The 20870-nt window shown below is 42.8% G+C and overlaps 1 protein-coding gene across 10 annotated transcripts; it reads right to left on the minus strand.

Moving 5' to 3' along the window:
• Positions 1–463: 463 nt before the first annotated feature.
• Positions 464–20266, minus strand: LOC144994780 (uncharacterized). 10 transcript variants are annotated; one of them, XM_078953762.1, is made up of 22 exons: positions 20191–20266; positions 19285–19475; positions 19106–19209; positions 18845–18930; positions 18350–18449; positions 17917–18040; positions 17025–17188; positions 16766–16937; positions 15059–15273; positions 13485–14977; positions 10924–11023; positions 10684–10787; positions 10339–10614; positions 10134–10227; positions 9987–10054; positions 9665–9883; positions 9411–9476; positions 9210–9332; positions 9055–9120; positions 8851–8931; positions 8690–8755; positions 464–8477 (listed from the first exon to the last, which is right to left on the minus strand). In XM_078953762.1, the coding sequence occupies exons 11-22, from the start codon at positions 11021–11023 to the stop codon at positions 729–731; spliced, it is 9012 nt and encodes a 3003-aa protein (XP_078809888.1). In that variant the 5' UTR covers positions 13485–14977; positions 15059–15273; positions 16766–16937; positions 17025–17188; positions 17917–18040; positions 18350–18449; positions 18845–18930; positions 19106–19209; positions 19285–19475; positions 20191–20266; the 3' UTR covers positions 464–728. The 10 variants fall into 10 exon arrangements, with proteins under 10 accessions (XP_078809888.1, XP_078809885.1, XP_078809887.1 ...); XM_078953759.1 differs by having other exon boundaries at positions 17917–18043; XM_078953761.1 differs by having other exon boundaries at positions 18315–18449.
• Positions 20267–20870: the final 604 nt, after the last annotated feature.

Here is a 20870-nt window from a genome sequence, read left to right on the forward strand (position 1 = left end):
TGAAACTTGAGGGACAAAAAAAAAAGTGTCAGGCTGGTACCACCATATTACAAACAAATACAACAATTAGAGTAAAATAAAAATAAAAAACATCATCATGATCAATGATATCTTGATTTTATTATTGCTATATTTACCAATTCCTAAACAATTCTTTATAAAAATAAACAATTCTTTATAAACATGTTATCTTTTCAAATTGAGAATAATATTTTTTGGAAGATAAATTATTTTTGATGTTTCATGTCAAAGTCAAAGAATTTTCAAGGACACTGCAGGGAGTTGAACCCCGTCTGGCTGAAGCCAGAGTACCAACTACCAGTGCCTTTTGCTTTTTTGACAGAACATGGAAGCAAAACCTGTATTTCAACCTGCATTAGACTTCTAATGATCAAACACATTTGAAGTGAATGTCAATCCAATTGCTTTAAAAAGCTGTTAGAAATTAGGTGTCTGTGTCACATGCTTGTTGAAATACAGTAAAAGAAACCGAACATTTGAACATGAACACATGCATTGAAGAACAAAAATCAAGAACTTACCCTTTAAAATAGATATGCCATTTAATATGACATTTAACATGAAAGAAAGTTATAAAATAATGTTTCCCAGAAAATGCACTCCATCATGTTTCACCCCCCCCCCCCCTTTTCACTAGAAACAAATCCAACGACAATTCCCCACCCTACAATAAACACCAGGCTGTCTCCAGCAGAAAACTCCCCCCTCTAGGATGCACTAAATGAACAGAGGATCCCCTCGTGGTCACTAAAGTAAATTTGACTGACCACGGCCTTGACAGTAAATTTGGAAGTTTTGGCATAGACATGATCTATGATGGTTTCCCCCCTCTCTGTTGTGGGAGAAGTGACATGCTGCCTGAAGCCTCTGTCCGTCATCAGATTAAAAATGGAAGAGGACTTCAGGATGTCTTCATTAAAATCTCCCATCACTACTACTGATTCACTTTGAGTTTCTAACCAAAGTACTAAATCCTGTAGGTGGGATCTAAACAGCACTACAGGATAGGAGGGGGGCCGATACACTACAGCTAACACTAAATTTAGAGCCAGACTCCTGTAAACAATACACTCCAAATTAAGGTCTGGCTTCTCCAGAATTTGGTAGTCTCCTCCGTCCGTACAGTAGATCCCAACCCCACCATGTTGCTGGCTCTTCAGGCCAACTAATGCTGGGTTGGTTCCACTGTAGGAAACCCCTCTCGGACGGCTGTGGAAACTGAAGCCGTCCATTTGGACAGCTTCTAAGGCAGAACTAGGGGTCAGCCATGTCTCCGTCACAGCAATGCAGTTAGGCTGCAGCTGCTGTGTACAGTGGGCCAGATAGGAGACATGTCTGCATAATCCCTGAACATTCAGCAGGAAAACTCTGAAAGAAGACGGGTCACATCTTTCACCACTCAGGAGGGGGGGCATCTTCTGCAGAGCAGCCTTCGCATGTTTATTGCAGTAAATCGCCTTTTCCTTAAAATCCCGAATGATTAACCCCTCGATGGTCCTGACCCGACTCACAGCAACATACACCTGTCCAGCAGCAAAGATCTTGTTAAAGGAGACCACAGCCTTGTCCACGGTCAGGCCTTGTACCTTGTGGACGGTACAAGCCCATGCCAGCTTGAGTGGGAACTGTCTCCTCATCCCCCCCTTTTGGCTCACCCGCTCTTCCTCGGGCTCTATAGCAGTGGAACCAGGCAAGTCGGCTTTGGCACACGTTCTCCGAGCTATTTTCCCAATTTCCTCGTCGTCAAATTTCACATAAACATATTTTGGAAACCCCCCCTCTGTGTAAGATTCAATGTGGGTGACTATGCCGCATGCCCCATTTACCAATCCATCTGTGATGTCTAAATTTTTGCATAGCATCACTCGAGCGTTGACTCCCAATAACAGCCTCTCTTCCAAACAGCTGTTCTTCACTTTTTTATGATGCCCACTCATCAGTTGCAGTTTACCCGTCTCTTTACTCGGGATAAAGTCTTCTGCAACAATTTCACAATAATTTTCACATGTAATTTTCAGCTGCTCCAAGTTGTGTTGAAACACTTGGGCATTGGTGGGGAAAATGTGCAAAGCCGTGCTGTCCTCGCCCGTTTCACACTGCTTCAGCATTTGCACATCACTGGGCAACAATTTAGTGTCTTTTGTACGCGTCCTAAGCCTGTTTAACATCTGTGCAAATGCTTGGTCTTTCTGTCGGACGATCTCTCTCAGTTCAACCACTTTGAAGCACATGGACCACAAATTTAGCTCAGATTTGTCTGCATAAAGTGGTTTCCCTCTAACGGGAGGCAACTGATAGAAATCTCCAACAGCGATAATTGACACTTTTCCAAATGGGGAAAAGTCACCTGTTTGTTTAATTTGTCGCAGTCTGCCGTGGATGTAGATCAATAGTCTGTGGTCCACCATGGAAATCTCATCAATGATCAAAATCTGCAAATCGTGGTACTTAACGCGCATAGAATTAAGTTTCTCCTCGCCCAAAGGAGAGTACGGCAGACGGAATTCTGTACCGATTCCAAATGTAGTGTGAATGGTTGCTGCCTTCAGACTGTAGGCAGCAATCCCTGTGGGGGCGGTCAGCAGAACCGACACAGCGTCCGGCTGGAGACACAGAGGTGACAGCAACCTCGTAGCCTCGTACTGGATCGCTCTGATCAGGTGGCTCTTTCCAGTCCCTGCACCGCCTGTAACAAACATGTGCAGAGGATCTGGATTCTGACCTGAGACCTTCTGTAAACACCACTCTCTGACATGTAGGAAGGTGGAGAGCTGCAGCTCATTCAGAGAGCTGATGAGCAACAGCCCCTCCTCCCTACTGAGACCGGGACTCTTCTCTAGTCGAGCAGCTTCTCCACGGAGAACATCCAGATCTGGAATGTCCTCCTGATGTTCCCCCTCTGTCCCTCTCTCTACCAGCTGCTCTCGCTGCTCCATCTCACTCTCCCGCTGCTCCAACTGGGCCCCGGGGACCAAAATGTCCCATGCAGCCTCCAAAAACTCTGCATCCGACAGCTCAGCCTGGGCCAGCTCTAACGCATCAGCCTCAAGCTCGAACTTCTCCCGGTTCCGATCAACAACACTTTCAACAGTGTGTTCACCGCTACGAAGACGCACTGTACCATTCTTATAATAATCCTGATTGAATTTGAAATCCTGCGGTTTCAGGTCGTCGTCCGTGCGATACGGGAGGAATAATTGGAGAATACTCAAATGAAACCGCTCCGGATTTTTGTGCTCGGAGAAGCGCGCATAACGGACGACTGCAGGTTTGGTGCGTGTGCGTTTTACGACCAGACCACAATTATTTTGGAGCTCTATCGCATTTTTGGAGCTTTCGTTTTTTGACAATAGCCGATATTCGGACGCGAAAGTAGCAATGCACAGGTCGTCAAATTCCTGATCGTGTGGCCTATTTTTGTACCGGTCCACGATGTTTAGCATCCACTGGGACCCGGACTCATCTTGCTGCTGCAGAACAGCAAGCGGTTTGCTCATCCTAATGATGTTGTCCCCGGTTGGAATGAACACAACTTTTCTGGAGCATTCTTTTAGGTGCATATTAGCCAATCTATACACTGCTTCTTGAGCCGACACATGCCGATTGTGTAAATATACGGTGCCTAATTTCTTCAGTGTCTCTTTTGCACTGGTGTTTCCCTTTTCCGCTTCTTTTTGGGTGTTTCGCAACAACAGGCCAATTTCGCGCTCTTCTTTTGAAATGTACGAGATGATGTACACGACGCAAGCGAACGCATCAACGATGTACTGAATGTCCATGTTTGCATTCCAACATTTTAACAGGGACTTGTTGTAGGGGTTGATCCAGATTTCATTTTTGTTTCTTTTTAGGACGACCTGGCTTCTCCGATGGCAGGCCCTGAACAGTTTCTCGTATATTTCCTGGTCAATTTGGAAATACTCAAAGATCTGCTCCAGGGTTTTGAATTCTGATTTGTCGTCATTAACAACGCGATTAATTTCGGTCAAAAAGTCAAATGCCTCCGCAGCAATCTGCTTCTTCATGTCAATCTTCCAGCAGATGCATTCTAATTTGGATACTTCGCCGGCTTTAACGTTCGGGTCGGTACATTTTGGGCATTTCACAATCTTTTCATCTTCGATAACAAATGTGCGGCCGGATGCTGTTTTTGGAAAGTTGAAGCGACATTTGGTCCCGCCCTTCTTACATGACTTGGTGTGGTTCCTAGAGTGCTGCTGGACAGCCAGAACAATTTCCTTCAACACTTCATCCTGAGGAATCTCGCAGGTGACGTATCTATCTATGAACGCCGCGACCTCCTCTTCCGACTCTTTCCCTATCCGTGGAGCCCCCTCAATCCAAAACAAAACATGCACGTGAGGGGACCCACGCTGCTGAAACTCAATCCTATAAAAGAAATCCACAATTTTCCCTATAGGATTAGCCGGAGACATCAGGACCACCCTCAGGAAACAGTGCCAGCGGAAGTCAAACATGCGTGCTGCTGTGACACTGTTCCTGCGCAACAATTCACACCTCTCAGCCCAATCCAACTGGTCAGCTGTCTGGGTTCTCCCCTCCTGTCTTAACACAGTGTCGAGGAGATTTTTCCAACGCATGTCGGCAGCAGAGAACGAACAGAACCACGTTGGAATACCCAGCTGACGAACACAGGCCAACAGGTCCTTCTGTGTTGCCTGCCAGAATGCCGGAGTGCCTCGAATAGGCCGGAGGAAACAAAAGCCCTGATCTGCTTCCAGCAGCTTCTTCAGGGTTTTCTCAGAATGTGCATCGGCACTTACACCTTCAGATGCACTTCCTGATTTTTCTTTTCTGAGAGCCACAGACACACTAGAAACAACCTTCTCCACCTCCGACATGTACTGTGCAAAAAAGATGTACTCGACGTTCTGTGCAAACCTACCGTCAGCATGGAGGATCCTGTTGTTAAAGTAACGCGATAGAGTTAATTTGAACTTTCTGCTTTCATGGTAAACGTTTTTACCATCGGGAAAGATGACAGGAAAACATTTAGCTTCATTTTCTCGATTAGTCAATAATCGGACCGGATTATTGCCTTCCGCCGGGGCCAAATTCAAAATGTCTTCAAAATACTGATCCAGGACTTCTTGGCCGATGTCCACTGGGAACAGAGCAGAATCTTGGAACATGCAGTGATTCTGTCTGTCATGGAGAAGCTCATCTTCTCCATCATCGGCCTCATCCTCTTTTTTGTCCGTCTGCTTTTCTGGTTCGTTTCGATTTTCTTCTTCCAATTCTTCTTTACAAAAGTCATTGAGCCAAGCTTCATTAAAGTCTATGTCTTTGTAATATTTATTGTTGCGTTTCAAATACTGCAAGGCCCGCCTAATGTGCATGGTATCCACAAACTGATACTCATAATGACCTTTGTAAGTCAGTTTACGCTTTAATTTGACGCGCAACAGAGACCCTTCCATGTCAGACCGAGGCAGCACATTGGTCGTTTGCACCAAGTTGGCAGGAACACACGTGATTGGGCCGTGAACACCATTCTGCCCACCTTTAGGCAGAGCAAGCATCTTCATGAAAGGTATATGCAGTGCAATCAGATGCTGCTCTAGACTATTTAAACAGGCCAACTCAGGTGGGACAGGACAAACCTCCAGGTTATTACCGACCCACTCAGGCGGGGTCAGACCTCTTTTTAACTTTGAGTCGCAGCAGTGGCAAATCCAAAGAGCGCTCCTCGCCGTCTCTAAAAACAAACATGGGCTCTCACAGTCCATGTTGCAGCGGTGCAGGTAGTCCTCACTAATGCACACATCTGCAATCTCTGCCATCTTCGCAGATTTGCTGTAAGTCTCCCTGACACACAGCAAAACCTGGTGATGGAACAGAAGTCTGTTGCACACACAGCAAACAAACTCTGGACCCTTTTCCACCTTTTTTAGGAAGTCCTGCATGACTTCCTGAAAACTCTCCGCTTTCTTTTTATTCAATTGCCTCTTCTGTTGAACATTATTTATGACACTCTTTCTGAATGCAGGGTTTTCTCTGTATCGCTTTTTGATTGCAACATTAACCTTAATCTTGTGTGTGGCGTCTCTTTTATTTTTGTCTATGCTCAGAGCTTTCACCTTGGTCCTGTGGGCCGAGTCTCCGCTATATTTCTGTTTGCTCAGAGCTTTCACATTGGTTCTGTGTGCTGCATTATCTCTATATTTTTGTTTGCTCAGAGCTTTCACCACGATCTTGTGTGCTGCATTATCTCTATATTTTTGTTTGCTCAGAGCTTTCACCACGATCTTGTGTGCTGCATTATCTCTATATTTTTGTTTGCTCAGAGCTTTCACCATGATCTTGTGCGCTGTATTATCTCTATATTTTTGTATGCTCAGAGCTTTCATCATGGTCTTGTGTGCGGCATCGTGTCTATATTTTGCTTTCACTTTTGACTTTAACATTTCTCTATAATCTTCATTTTCAACGTAACTTATTTGTCGCCGTGTCTTAATTATCAACTTCACTTTCTGTCTGTAACTTGCATCTTTAAAATATTTTTTTTGGATGGTGTGCTTCAACCGTTCCCTCTCGTTTTCTCTGTAGATTTTTCCTTTAAACTTTTTTGTTGTTTGTTGCCTTTTTTGGGATAGAAAGTATTTAGTAGTTAAATTTCTACATTTAATCTGGCTGTCAGTTATTGAATTTGTCTGTACGCCTGTCAAATTATTGTCATCTTTGGCATATGAACGCATGTAATATGTTTTTGGTTGTTTGTTGGCAGAGGGACAACAACTAGCACAGCGGTCCTGTTGTGGATCTTTAACACACAAAACAGTCTCAAAATGTGTTCCACCACAATTTTCTATATAAATTGCATTTTCACATAATTGCTGACCGCTGCTCTGGTGCCGAAGCCACCTGCCATCAAACAATACAAAAACATTTACTCCTAACAAATCAGCCGTGGCTTGAATTTCCACGTCTGTGGCCCAAACACTAACAAACCGCATTCTAGATTTGGTTATGTACTCAGCCACAGAGGAGTACTCGCGCCCAATTACCCAGCTGTACAGATCGGGGTTTGTTTCCAATTGTTTAACGATGGCTAACCGAATTTTTCTGTGGCTGTTTTGGGATCCGCTCACAGCCTGAGAGATGGCCCTAAAGTAACAATTTCCATCTCCAATAATTTTTTCGTTGGTACAAGGGGGCCCTAACAAACCAATGGGAGGAGCAGGTGGGGCATTAAAATTTTGGAACTCAATATTTAACATTGAGGACAGAGCCTGGCAGACATGCCGATTTAAAGGGTTAAAATAGAAAATTTCCTGCTCAGGCTCACTAAAAATTACATCCTGTTCCTCCACAGCAACATCATCTAATTTGACTTTCTTCAGGTTTTCGACTGAAGGGTCTGCATTATCAATTTTTGAATCCATTTTTCGTTTTGTTGCTGTCTGTTTAGATTCTACAGTGACATCTAATGAAGTGTCATGGAAGAGGCTCTCTTTGCAGAGGTTCAGGGAGTTACTTTCTGCAGGACTTCCTAAGAAAGGGTTAAATGTATTGGAAGCAGAAAAAACAACACCAACTATTTCAAACTCTGTGAGGACAATGCCCTCAACTGACCTCTGCAGGTAGTCGTGAACTTCACCCACAGAGTCAAAAAACAAAACTACACTGGATCCATCAGGGACCCTCATCCCTTCAGGACTGCGAGAATGGGAGTCTACAATAGCCCAGCGTCCATTCTCAGCAATGACGGCACACGTGTTCTCACACAGTGTCAGCAGACATGTGTTGTACTTTGCCGTCATCCTAGCCAACCCCTCCTTCAGGGGAACCAACACACCCACATCAACAAATTCACCCGAATCGATTTTAGCATCCCCGCTAACAACTTCCCCAAAAGCACAGGACAGTTCAACCCCATCCACCACTACTTGATCTGGAAGATCAGTCGCTCTCAGAAAACCTGCAGAGTCAGTGATTTTGTTCTGTCTCTGCAGGTCCGAGTAAACCTGATCTCCAGCAAGCAGCACAGAATCTAACTCACAACAGTCCCACTGAAACACACCTTTAACAGTGTGCTTGGCAGCAGCCACCAAAGAGATGGCCATGCACTGCCGCCCAGTGTTGCTCCCAAACAGCTCACTGCCCTGGTGAAACGATCCTCTGATGCTGGGGAACTTTAACGTACCAGCAGCAGGAACAGGACCAGGCTCCTGGACCTCAGAGGTTAGCAGCTCATCATCCGAGGAGCCAAACGTTACACCAACCTCCATGTCAACTGAACTAGAGTCTGACACAGCCTCAACACTACAACTGGCAGGAGCAGCAACCACCTCACTGTTACCTTCAGAGGGACCAAACAGGATTACAGGGTCTGAACTTGGCTGAACCACACAGCAGATGCAGGAAGGAGAACAGCTCTTACCTTTGCTGCTCTTCTTACCTCCTGCAGCAGGCCGTCCACGCTGCTGCTGGTCCTTTAGAAAAAATAGGAGAAAAGAAAGACATTACTTTAAAAGGATACAAGGCTTAGGAAGCATTTTGATCATACTTGCCCAAGAATCATGTCTGCTACTAAAAGAGCACACAACAAAAGCTTAAGTAGGAACACAAACAAACATGTCAAACTTAAAATGAATATAAATAAATAAAAACGTCAATATTGAGGTTTTTTCTGTTCTTCTCTCACCTGGTCCACAGGCCGCTCCACCGTCACGTCCTTGGTAGGAGACCTAGGTGTCACCCCCACACGGTCCTGCATACAAACATGAAATGTATTTAAGGTCACACTTTTACCATGAACTAGGTGCTGCAGCATTCTGACTGAATGAAACTACAAAGTCATTATACCTGAGCCGGCACCCTCTCCTTCCTGGCACGCCTGGCAGGTGAAGGCCGGGGTTTCACCTCCACGTGCTCGGGAACCTCCGCCTTAGTGAAAAACAGAAGAACACAAAAAATACACACCATTAAATGTGTTTAAGAAAGAACATTTCACTTTAAAACTCTATTTTGACCTCTACAACACACAACATTAATGTGTCCTCTTCTTACCTGGGGCCTGGGGGCAGCCCTCTGGGATGCAGCCACAGCCCTCCGGCGACGTCTAGCACGAGACGTCTGACGAATAATGACAAACACCAGAAAAAAGTATTTAGGAGCAGTTTTAAAGCTATTCTGAACTCTGAGCATCAAGACAAAACACTTACCTTGTTCCCAGCGGGAACAGGCGCAGCAGCTCCAGCACAGTCCAGATCTGACGGGTAAAATTTGTCCATCAGATCCAGAATAGCAGGGCTGAAGCGCACGGGCGACACCGGGAGAGGAGCAGCCTGTGGAATAGAAAACACAGAAATGTTATCATGTGGACACAACAAACACACTGCAGTTTTATTTTTCCTGCAACTCACCTGCTCCAATCCCCGCCCGTGCCAGGATGCCAGAGGAGAGCGGTCTGCACCCGAAGGACTGGCTTTCTGTAGAGAGTGAGAAAGAAAGAGAAAACTATTTAGACACTTGAACTAGCCTCTTCCATGGACCACAGACCTGCTCTGCACACGCCACTTCTGGTCTGGCTTTCAAGGAAGCTGGATTCACCTTGAACACATGTACAAGTTTAAAACAGGAAAATCATTTCATTTGTATAAAGTGAGCTGACGCTTACCTTTGCCTTCCCTACCTTGCAAGCCCACTCAAAAGGGTTGGTTGGAGGAGGGGACACAGGGTGCTCCCTCACAACCACCTTAGGAGCGACTCGCCGCACGGCAGGCCGGGGCGACGCAGGAGGAGGCGCCTGGACCTCTGGCTCCACCAGCTGCAGAGCAGAGTAGTTCCACAGCAGGGAAGCCAGAAGGACCATCCCTCCATCGTCACTCAGGTGGACCTGAGAGACACAAAAAAACAAAAAACCCCACGAGATTTAATTTGAGACTTATTGTACTGAGAAAAGCTGTCTGCATCAAAAACAACCAGAACCATCAACCTACCCCATCGCGGGCCCACAGCTCCAAGTGGTCCAAGCTGAAGTGCTCAGCAACAGACAGGTACTTAATGCCTGCACAGGAATGAAAGTTAGTGACCTGTTCCCCCAGACAATCATCTACATGACAACCAACAAGGACATGATGTTATACCCATCTGCGCCGCCACTCGGTTGAAGTCCTGGCGGAGGAACGTCTGCAGGTCCGGGGCCACAGTCAGGCGAGGCGGGAAGTCCAGGACGAAGAGCTGGTAAAACAATCCCACAAACACACAAACCAGCTTCAGTAATTACACTTTCTGCTGCTGCTGCATCCCCCTCTGCTTCTCTTCAACGTGCAACGATTAAAACACACTTACCTTGGACCACTTGGACTGGAACAGAGCCAGGAGCCGCCTGAAGTCCACAGCTGCCTCGGGGAGCGTCCGGCTGGCCGTCAGGTTGTTGCTGGGGGCGAGAAGACACACAAGATCGGGGGTACGTGGAATGTTTGCGTGCCTTACCTCTTTGTACAGCTCGGCTGCACTGGCGCCAGGGGTGGAAATGAACCCGAAGGTCATGCCCCCACCCCCAGGCATCCGGACGATCCCGTCCACCAGGGCGCGAAGGTGGGAGTCTCCTACCACCAGGACGAACTGGAACACATGCAGTTGTTGTCATAGCCATAACTTACACTGGGTAACAGTCAGTCACAGGTACTTTACCTTCTCCCCGGGAGACTCTGGCGGCACAAGGCACTTGTGGCTCTTCCCGGTGGCAGAAGACACTGGCCATCTTCGCACGGGGTGCCTAAACCCAGTGCCGGAGCCTGGGAAATACAACACGTTAGGGTGTGTTCTCTTTTTAGCCAACAGCACATACACATGCATCAATTCATAAAAGATTCGGGAGCAGAATAAAACTGATGCAATAATGGAGAGAGAAAAAAAATCTCAGTTACTTACGTGAACTCGGAGCACTCGGGCTTGGATGGCCAGTCGGTCCCAGGTCCATGGGCGCGAAGTTCCTGGCACGGGCTCTGCGGTGGTCCTTGCCCCGTGGCATCTACACAAAGATCATAAACACACAAAAACACACAAAAACACTTTTAGCACAACCAGTACTTTTATAATATAAGATCATTTTGTCCAATATACATTAAAACTAATTTTCCTTGACAATATAAATAATAGCAGTACGTTTAAAAAGCATTGTATGTTTCTTTCAGAATAAACTTTAGAAAAAGATTTACAGCAAGCAAAAATAGTTGCCACTGTTGGTGAGCAGTCAATCTTTTATTCAGTATTATTCTATTAATCTATTCCAAAACACAGAATGAAATACTGTGCTATATATCCTTTTTGTTTTAAAAAACAGATCTTAAAGAAAATATAACTTTTTGCTGACCACTGCAGCAGCAGAAGCAGGACATGCTAAAATTCACATGGACAGTCAGCCCAGAAATAAGATAAATCTGGCCAAGCAGCAGGAAATGGCCAAAACGACAATAAAAAATAAAATAAAAACAAAAATCAGCCAGGTGCATTAACAGGTCTCTTTCATGTCAGGAAAACTGATTTAGTGCAGCAACCAGCATGTTCAAAATGTTTGCAGCAGAAAAACCCGTCTGACTTCTGACTGTGCAGCTGCAAGTTACATTTATTACAATCAAGATTTTTATCTGAACTGTCATTTCATTTAAAAAGAAAGTTGAAATACTAGAAAGCATTTTTTTCAAGAGGTTTTTTACCCTTTGGAGAAAAGCACACCTGTTTTTAATAAGATACCCTTTGAAAAGTAACATTACTAGTTCAAAATGGCTTCTTCTGCTACATATATGAAGTCTATTTTGGTGAGCCATCAGTTCTTTATTCATTACTTCTATTAATCTTTTCCAAAACACTTCTACAGAATGAAATAAATGTGCTTTAAATCTTTTTTGTTTTAACAAACAGATCTTAAAGAAAATCTAACTTTTTACCAATATTTTCCTCCAGAGGATGCACAGATCACAAACAGGCATTTAATTTCGCATCAAGTCAGCGAATAAACTCTACAGTTTCAGGAGATCCTCAGCCATAAATCCACAGATCTGACTAAATTCAACTTCATCATTTAGCTGAGGTTACACAATCTCACAAACTTGCATCAAAACAACATGCAGCTCCATGAGTGATCATTAAGAAACCAGCTGCACCAGCAAGCCCAAACCATCCATAGGTAAATTCACACTAAAAATCACAGCATTCAAATTAAATCTACCAAGTAGAATCAATCACAACATCCAGGAGTCAACAGTAACAATCACTGCGAAGACAGTAACTAATACATAATAGCATCTACCTACATGCAAATGTAACCCAATGTGAGTCACATTTCAGGTTAAATGAGCAAGAAAAAAAAAAAAGAATCCTAGCAGGTTCTATTTGTAATGATCTTACCAATCCATGTGAACTTGGAACATTTTAAACACAAAATAATACCCCAATTTAAAAATGTCATACGTTTTAATAAACTCTTAATGACTTAACAAAAGAACACTTATTTAATAAATGCTTTACCTCTTTGACAAAAGATTTAGAACATAGCTGAATTTTTTCATGTGCAGTTAGATTTTTTTAAATGCAACTCTTAATGCATTTTAAGACATTTTTAATTCTAAACTGAATGAAAGCAATACAATCAGCACTGAATTGAATAATGAATAACAGCAAAATATATATAAAATCACCAAGCAATAACACAATAAAATTAGACAATGCCACAGCAATAAAGCAGCAAACCGCATGAACAGATGAGTGAACACCGACCGACACCCCCCCCCCCCACACACACACACCATTCCGGCAACATCAAACACACCGACTGTCCTTTGAAGTTAAAGCTAAAGCCAAGTCGAAGCTGCGCCACTAATAAATTACACAAATGCAACAATCACAACAGCAAAAATATGAAACAATACTTTAGCTTTGGGTAATTCCATACTGACAAAGCTAACACAAACTAGCTTGCTTCAAGAAACGTCCACTTGATGTTAAGATAACTTCAACACGAGGCAAGGTCACTGATAAAAATCACACAAATGCAACACTCATGTTTTATATTTACAACAGCAGAAAAATAAATCAAGCATTTTACTCTCAAATACTTTCAAGTTTGGGTCTGGACTAGCTAGCTAACGCGCTAGCTAGCTAGCTTCAAAATGTCATCCTTTTGAAGTTAAGCTAACTTCAACACGAGGCAAAGTCACCGATAAAATTACACAAATAATGCAACACTCATCTTCACAACAGCAGCAAAATAAACCAAGCATTTCACTCAAATACTTTTAAATTTGGTCTTTCAATGTTCAGGCTTGCTAACGCTAGTTAGCTAGCTTAAAACGGCAATGCTTTGAAGTTCGGCTAAACTTCGACACACAGCAAACAAAGTGACTAAAATGCAACACTCTTTTTTACAACAGCAGAAATATAAAGCACAAGCATTTTACTCTCAAATACGTCTGAGATATTTATGAAACGCTTACCTTCTCGACCTAAAAAGTGGGCCGGGGCAACAAAATGGAGTCCTACAGAGACAGAGGAGAAGAAAAAACGGGGGGATGGGTGGAGAATAAAAACTCTTCGTGGAAATAGATGGAGTTAAATCCTCTTTTGGTCGAAGTAACAGGCAGTAGAGATCCTTCTCTGGCGAAAATCAGCCGATCCTCTGGGTGCAGAAACCAAGGAAAACCTTTTCTCACAGAGCTCTGACAGACACGTCCGATCACTCAGAAGTCCCGTGTGAAAAGGGACGAATTCTCCACCGTTCCAGAAGCTTCTACCACCTTGGACCAATCACAGACAGCCACACCCCAATTGTTGTTGACGTGATTGGATAGAAAACGGGCAAAACCATTTGTAGGACTTTTGCAACTACAAAATCATAATACTTTATTATTCACAACGTTTTAAGCACCGACTCAGCATTAGTTACTGTTTGCAGAAAAAAAGAGTGAATCTGTGAATTACAACAGTGACAACGCTTTTATATAAAATAGTATCAGCATTTATTTAATTCCTTTCAAAATTTGTCTACAGCAGCTTCACAAAATGGCGGCTTCCTGGTGGAATAAAAACGTTTAATATATAATGTATTTTTTTATAAATGACTCTTTTGTGACATTTCTAAGCAATACAAACTAATTTGACATAAAATACACCTTTGTGAATGGACAAGATGTTTTTTTTTAATCATACTTTGTTAGCAGAGAGCAGTTTTTTTATTGGTGATGACTTATGAGCATGTAGCACAACAGTTAAAATGTATTTACATTTTAACTGTCTGTATCAATGCCCCCCCCCCCCCTTAAAACCTGATTACTATTTTCAATTTAAATAAAAAAACACCTTTGTATTTAAAAATGATTATAGATTTTTTTTGGTTACATTTGTTCCCCTAAAATTTGGAAGCCTATTTTTAAGTACAAAGCATCTTTATATCATCAGAAAAAATAAATACCCACCTGTCCACATTCAATGAGGTTTGAACTGCTCCATTTCTCCTTTAAAGACTGATGGTTTTCTTTAATTCTGGCCTAACATGATTTTTTTAACATGTTCACACACAGAAAGTTGTTTGAATTCTTACAAAAAGGTAAAATTGCTACCACATCAGTATGTAAGCTAGATGAGCTTTTGTGAGTGTTACATGTCAATCATTGTAGGTTATGGGAAGCATTCAAGCATCTTCACTCAGTGAGAAAATGACAGAATACCACGTTGACTTGATTTATTCATATCATAAAGAACACAGGTGTCAGTGACAGATAACTGCTTTGCCATCCAGACTCTGCTGACGCTCACAGCATCTCCTCATCAGCTCAGTCATCTCCAGCTCCTTCTGAAGACCTTTGACCCGCCTCGCTTCAGTTAGCTGTTGGAATCTGATCCTGTTCTTCACTTCACCTCTTTTCTTCTGGATGAGACGGATCATCTAAGTGAAGATCTCCTCACTCTCCTCCACCTGCTGTTGAAGCAGCTGTGAGATGAGACGGTGTTATGTTCTTCCACAGAGCAGAGAGAACAGATTGTGATCAGTGTGACAGAACATCCTCATCACCTCATCATGACTGGAGGAGCAGATGTTCTCTTGCAGGTTCTTGGAGGGTCCCACCAGCTTGTGTTTCTTCAATGCAGCTGCTTTCAAATGAGGCTGAAGGTGTTCCTCCCAGGAAGGAGAAAGGCTGGTCAGACAGGACTTCAGGGCGTGTCGTTTTTTCCAGTGCAGACGTCACAGACCACATCTGCTCCGCATCTCTAAGCAGCTTGAAGTTCCTGTGACAACAGTGGCACATATTATTCAGAAGTTTAAGACCCACGGTACAGTAGCCAACCTCACTGGACGATGGAAGAGGAACATTGATGACAAACTGAGGAGACGGATAGTTGGATTGTATCCAAAGAGCCCAGAACAACCTCCAAAGACATTAAAGGTGAACTCCTAGATCAAGGTACATCAGTGTCAGATCGCACCATTCGTCGTCGTTGTTTGAGCCAGAGTGGACTTCAAAAACGCACATTGACAAGCCACAAAGCTTCTGGGAAAATGTCCTTTGGACAGATGAGACAAAACTGGAGCTTTTTGGTGAGGCACATCAGCTCTATGTTCATAGACTCAAAAATGAAGCATCCAATGAAAAGAACACTGTCCCTACTGTGAAACATGGAGGAGGCTCAGTTCTGTTTTGGGGCTGCTCTGCTGCATCTGCCACAGGGTGTCTTGAAGTTGTGCAAGGTTAAGATGAAATCTCCAGATTATCAAGGCATTCCGGGTAGAAATGTGCTGCATAGTGTCAGAAAGCTTGGTCTCAGCTGGAGGTCATGGGTCTGCCAACAGGCCAATGATCCAAAACACACAGCCAAAACCCCCTAAGAATGGCTCAGAGAAAAGCGTTGGACCATTCTGAAGTGGCCTTCTATGAGCCCACATCTGAATCCCATTGAACATCAGTGGAAGGAGCTGAAACATGCCATTTGGAGAAGACACCCGTCAAACCTGAGACAACTGAAGCAGTTTGTTCATGAGGAGTGGGCCAAAATACCTGTGGACAGGTGCAGAAGGCTCATTGACAAATACAGAAACCGTTTCATTGCAGTGGTTACCTCAAAAGGTTGTGCAACAAAATAATAAGTTATGGAGGTACCATCATTTTTGTCCAGCCCTATTTCATTAGTTTTTTTTAAATAATTCTGTTAATCAACAACTCAAAATTAATGGCTGATTGTGATTATTTAACTTTCAAAAATGTTTTATTTATTGTTACTTTTGAACGTTTCAAGTCATTTCAGTGAGCATTGGGGACTTTCTTTCTTTAACTGAGGGGTACCAACTATTTTGTGCACCACTCTTGGTACCATCTAGTGAATAAAAAAATGTACTACACTCAAAGTGAACATAGAGAATTATAATTGTGGCTCAAAATAGATCATTTCTATTTCACTTAAGAGCGAATAAATATGTAAATCTTTAAATATATCTGTTAATATAAATGTATTTGTAAATACTTGTATATAAAATTATTAAAATTATTTCTGGAAGATGCTGCTCCTTTTTTCTCCTCAGAACAAGGATAGAACTTTAGAAAAGAAAACATCCACAGAGACCTTCATGCAGCAATAAACCAGATCAGGTTTCTCACTCCAGGCCACTGAAGAGCAGGAAACCCGCAGGATCAGAATTTATCTGCCCCCAGCTGCTCAGGAACTTTGCAGAGCATCTCTGTGATGTACTCACATGTACACCATAGTACCAAAAGTATACACTCACCTGCCTTGACTCACATGAACTGAAGTGTCGCCCATCCAGTTCAGACTCTGTGCAGGTCAGTCCAGGTCATCCCACAGACTCTGTCCTCCATGTCTTCATGGACCTTGTTGGAAGAGGAAGGGATGCAGTCCAAAGTGCAGCACCTGGCAGATGGAGCCTCCCCTTGAAGATTCTTAGAGACAGAAACACACATCATGAAAAACAGAAACCTCCTCCAAATATCATTTCCTATCAATGAACAGAGAACAGCAGAGTGTACCTGTCCTCTGGAGCTGGAACAATGTTTGCTGAGGATGGTGCTGACTGTGGGTCCTGGATGGAGCTGAACATCTGTGTGTAGCGTCTAGACCAATTGTTCAAATCCTGCATCCTCACTCTGGAAAAGTCGACTGAGAGAATCCAGCAGCTGCAGGTTCATGATGACTGGAAAAGACAAACACATTTATCAAACACACACATTTCAGGTGTGTCTAAACATTTTTCTGTCACTGAATCCTGCTAAAAAGCACAACAAGAATGTTAGAATTACATTAGGTATTTAAAAGAAGCCCCAAAATGTACTTTGAACCTGAAGTTGGATTTTTTGATTCAGGAAAATACTTTTTTGTAACATGTTACAAATGTAACATCTATCAACTTCACAAAGGAAGTTTCTTCAGTCTGAATCTTCTGAACAGTCAGCCCAGACTCAGCTGTGTGTTTGATGAGGAGCTCAGCAGACACATCCAGAGATTTCAGGTCAGGGAAATATGAGGAAATGTTCAGATAAAGTCTGAACATGTGAGCAGGATCCAGCTTCATGTCCTGACTAGCAGACAGCAAAGAGCTGCCCTGAGACCGTTCACTGCAGTCAGACCAGCATCCCTCACTGTCACTGACGTCACACACAGCCCCCCCTCTCTGAGAGACCACCAGTCTGCTGGCTTTAACGCTCACATCTGCAGACGTGGAGCCCCGCCTTCTCCGTTTCAGAGACCCCCACCTGCCCCGATCCACGCGCTACATAGTCAAATTCAAATGAAGTTTATTTCTATAGCACCTTTCATGGAAAACACAGCTCAAGGTGCTGTACATAAAAACAAACAAGAATGCAGAAAAGAACAATCCCTATTCATGCAATAAAATAAACAAACACAATTAAACTCATGTACCTTCATCTTCCTCCAAGTGTGACATCATCATCATCACGTTTCCTTCTCCTCATCAAGCTGAACTGGAGTCTCTGCAGGATTCGTTGTTGATTCTCCTGCAGCTGTCTCTGCTTCTCAGGGCTTTCTGCTGCAGATGAGACATTTTTCAGAAACAAAAACACATCTCAAACACACACATGAGTGAGATGGAAAAGCCACAGAGTTCTTAGTTGGACAATCAGATAGTTGAGAAATCTATTTTCTAAATCTGGACCCTCCAGAAAAAAAACATCCTACACCACCATCAAAGATCCTCAAATGTCACAGTAAAAGAGGAGGATTTCTTTAAGGAAGATGCTGCTACTTTGTTCTCCTAAGAACAAGGACAGAACTTTAGAAAAGAAAACATCCACAGAGACCTTCATGCAGCAATAAACCAGATCAGGTTTCTCACTCCAGGCCACTGAAGAGCAGGGAAGCAGCTGAGGGCAGATGACATCAGGACTCTGTGCAGGCCAGTCCAGTTCATCCACACCAGACTCTGTCCTCTGACTCTGATTAGAGTATGTTAGAATGTTAGAATGACATTGGGTATTTTTTAACAAGCTCTAAAAGTACTTTGAACCTTGCTCCTTTTACATCTAGATCCAGTTAAGAAGCCACTTAACAATAAAAACTAATGAAAGTAAAGTTGGATTTTTTTTTATTCAGGATAAAATCTTATTTTTTATATCATGTGTTCAATCAGTCTTAGCTTTATATCAGAAAATTAAACCTAGGAACAAATGTGACATCTATCAACTTTATAAAGGAGATTTCTTCAGTCTGAATCTTCTGAACAGTCAGCTCAGACTCACTTGTGTGTTTGATGAGGAGCTCAGCAGACACATCCAGAGATTTCAGGTCAGGTAAATATGAGGAAATGTTCAGCTAAACTGCCATTAGTCACCTCTGGTTTTTTAGCAGCTCGCTGGGTCTTCCACCTTTCAAAAGGTCACAGGGAGCATCGATGGCTTCCACATATGAATAAAGGGCCTAAAAGAAAATGCAGTTTGTTATTTTAACAGGAAACTTTTTTATTCCATTCAAATGCAGGCTGTATGTGACTCTAGTGCCACATTTATAGATATTTTTGTTGGAAATCCAGGATCAATCCATGATTCACAGGTTCTACGTAAAAGCCCAATTTATGTAAATAAAACATACCCACCTGAAGGAATCTTTTGGGTGATGGTGGGTATCACTGCATTGCACATCCCATCATGCTGCTGACATGAGGAATGCCATTGAGGCCCGTTACAACCAGGGCACGCTCTGTGGTGGAGAGAGAGCATTTCGCATGATAAGGAGGAGAGCAATATTTCTGGGGGCGTTGGAAGTAAAACCAACCTTTGCAATGAAAATCATTGCCTGCAGCACCATCCTGCACAATGTGTGCATCTGTGAAGGGGACTGCTGGGAGCCGCAGATGTTGAGCCACAAAGGGCAACACCAGGAACCAGCAGGACGAGCAAAGTGGCGTCCATCTGCGAGGACAAATCTCTGCTTTCCTTTCAACTCCAACTGTGTCCGACATGACTCTGGAGGACCATGATGATTGTTAACATGTATACAAATATATGTTAACATATAAAACGAAATTGTAAATATGTACATTTGATATCTGTATGAAAATCCTTTTGGGATTGTTAAAAATACCTCAGATTTAAATAATACATGTAAATTATTCAATTTTTTGTTCATGCATTTATTAAACAAATAGGAAAAACAACGGCAACATAACATTTTTGAACAATGTTTTCAACTCAAGTAAGCTGAACAGACTATCGTGTTGCTCTTTGTCCTTTCCTCTGGCTCTTTCAACAAAAAACTTTACCCCACTATGACAACGATTAACAGTTTATTAATAAATGAAGACAAATCTAATCATGATCGAGTGTCTCTCTTCCCTCCATGATCCGGCACGAGCTTGCCTGAAAACAAATAAGCTATCTTTCTCCATCCATAGATGGATTAGATTTTCCTCTTCCTCGTCTGTCCCTTCATATATAAACACATTAAAAAATGTTTTAATAACTTATGACTACGTTTAGAAGTCACTGCTTTTTGATGTAATAACTAGCGTTTGTTTTTAGCCTTCGGGGCTAATTCGCGTTAGCGTTAGCATTACCGAACTTGATGAGCTTCAAAACAATCTAGGTTGTCGATTGAGGAATATAACATATTAAACACATCATCTTATGCATTTACACATATATTTTACAACAGTTACTAGATACTTTTTAATATACTTACATGTTTCGGTTGTTTTCCTTGCGCAACCGGCAGCTATCTTCGAATAATTCAAACGCAATGAATTGTGGTTCACACGCATTGCATTGTGGTCCGAACGCAGTGCATTCTGGTAGGGATGGCCCGTTTGACACGGCGTTTCGGAGTGCGGTTCACCTTGATAAAAAAAAGTGTTTCAGCATACAGTGTCTGGGAAATAATAGCTCAGCGGGATAAACAGTGGTATGAACATCATGAGATTTTGAGTTCGACTCCAGTCTTTAACGGTTTTTTGCGTTTATTTTTTTATTCCATGTGATGTGTATTTTGCTGTGTCAAGCACTTCTCACAGAGAAAACCTCACACGTTGTGTTGTTTTATGTTTTTTTAATCATCGTCAACAACATTGTTCTGTTTCACGTTTTTTCATCATTTCCACAAGGAGCTTTGTTGAAACATACGTCGATATATATCCAGTCTGCCACCAGAAGCCACTGTTCTGTGTGGTTTCGAAGTTGTGAATGGGTGGTTCATTTTTCCGGCACAATTACATGAACCCCAATGAGTCTTCATGGGGCTTCTATTCGCATCCCTAGGAATCAGCGTCAGTTCATTGCATTTTACCATGTCTCCTAGTAAAAAACGTTCTTTGGCTTAGGATCATTTCAATTCGGTTCTTCCTAATTAAACAATACACTGAGGAC

Source organism: Oryzias latipes, chromosome 10 (assembly GCF_053564925.1).
Source record: "Oryzias latipes strain Hd-rR chromosome 10, Olatipes_Hd-rR_3.1".
NCBI classification, from domain to species: domain Eukaryota; kingdom Metazoa; phylum Chordata; class Actinopteri; order Beloniformes; family Adrianichthyidae; genus Oryzias; species Oryzias latipes.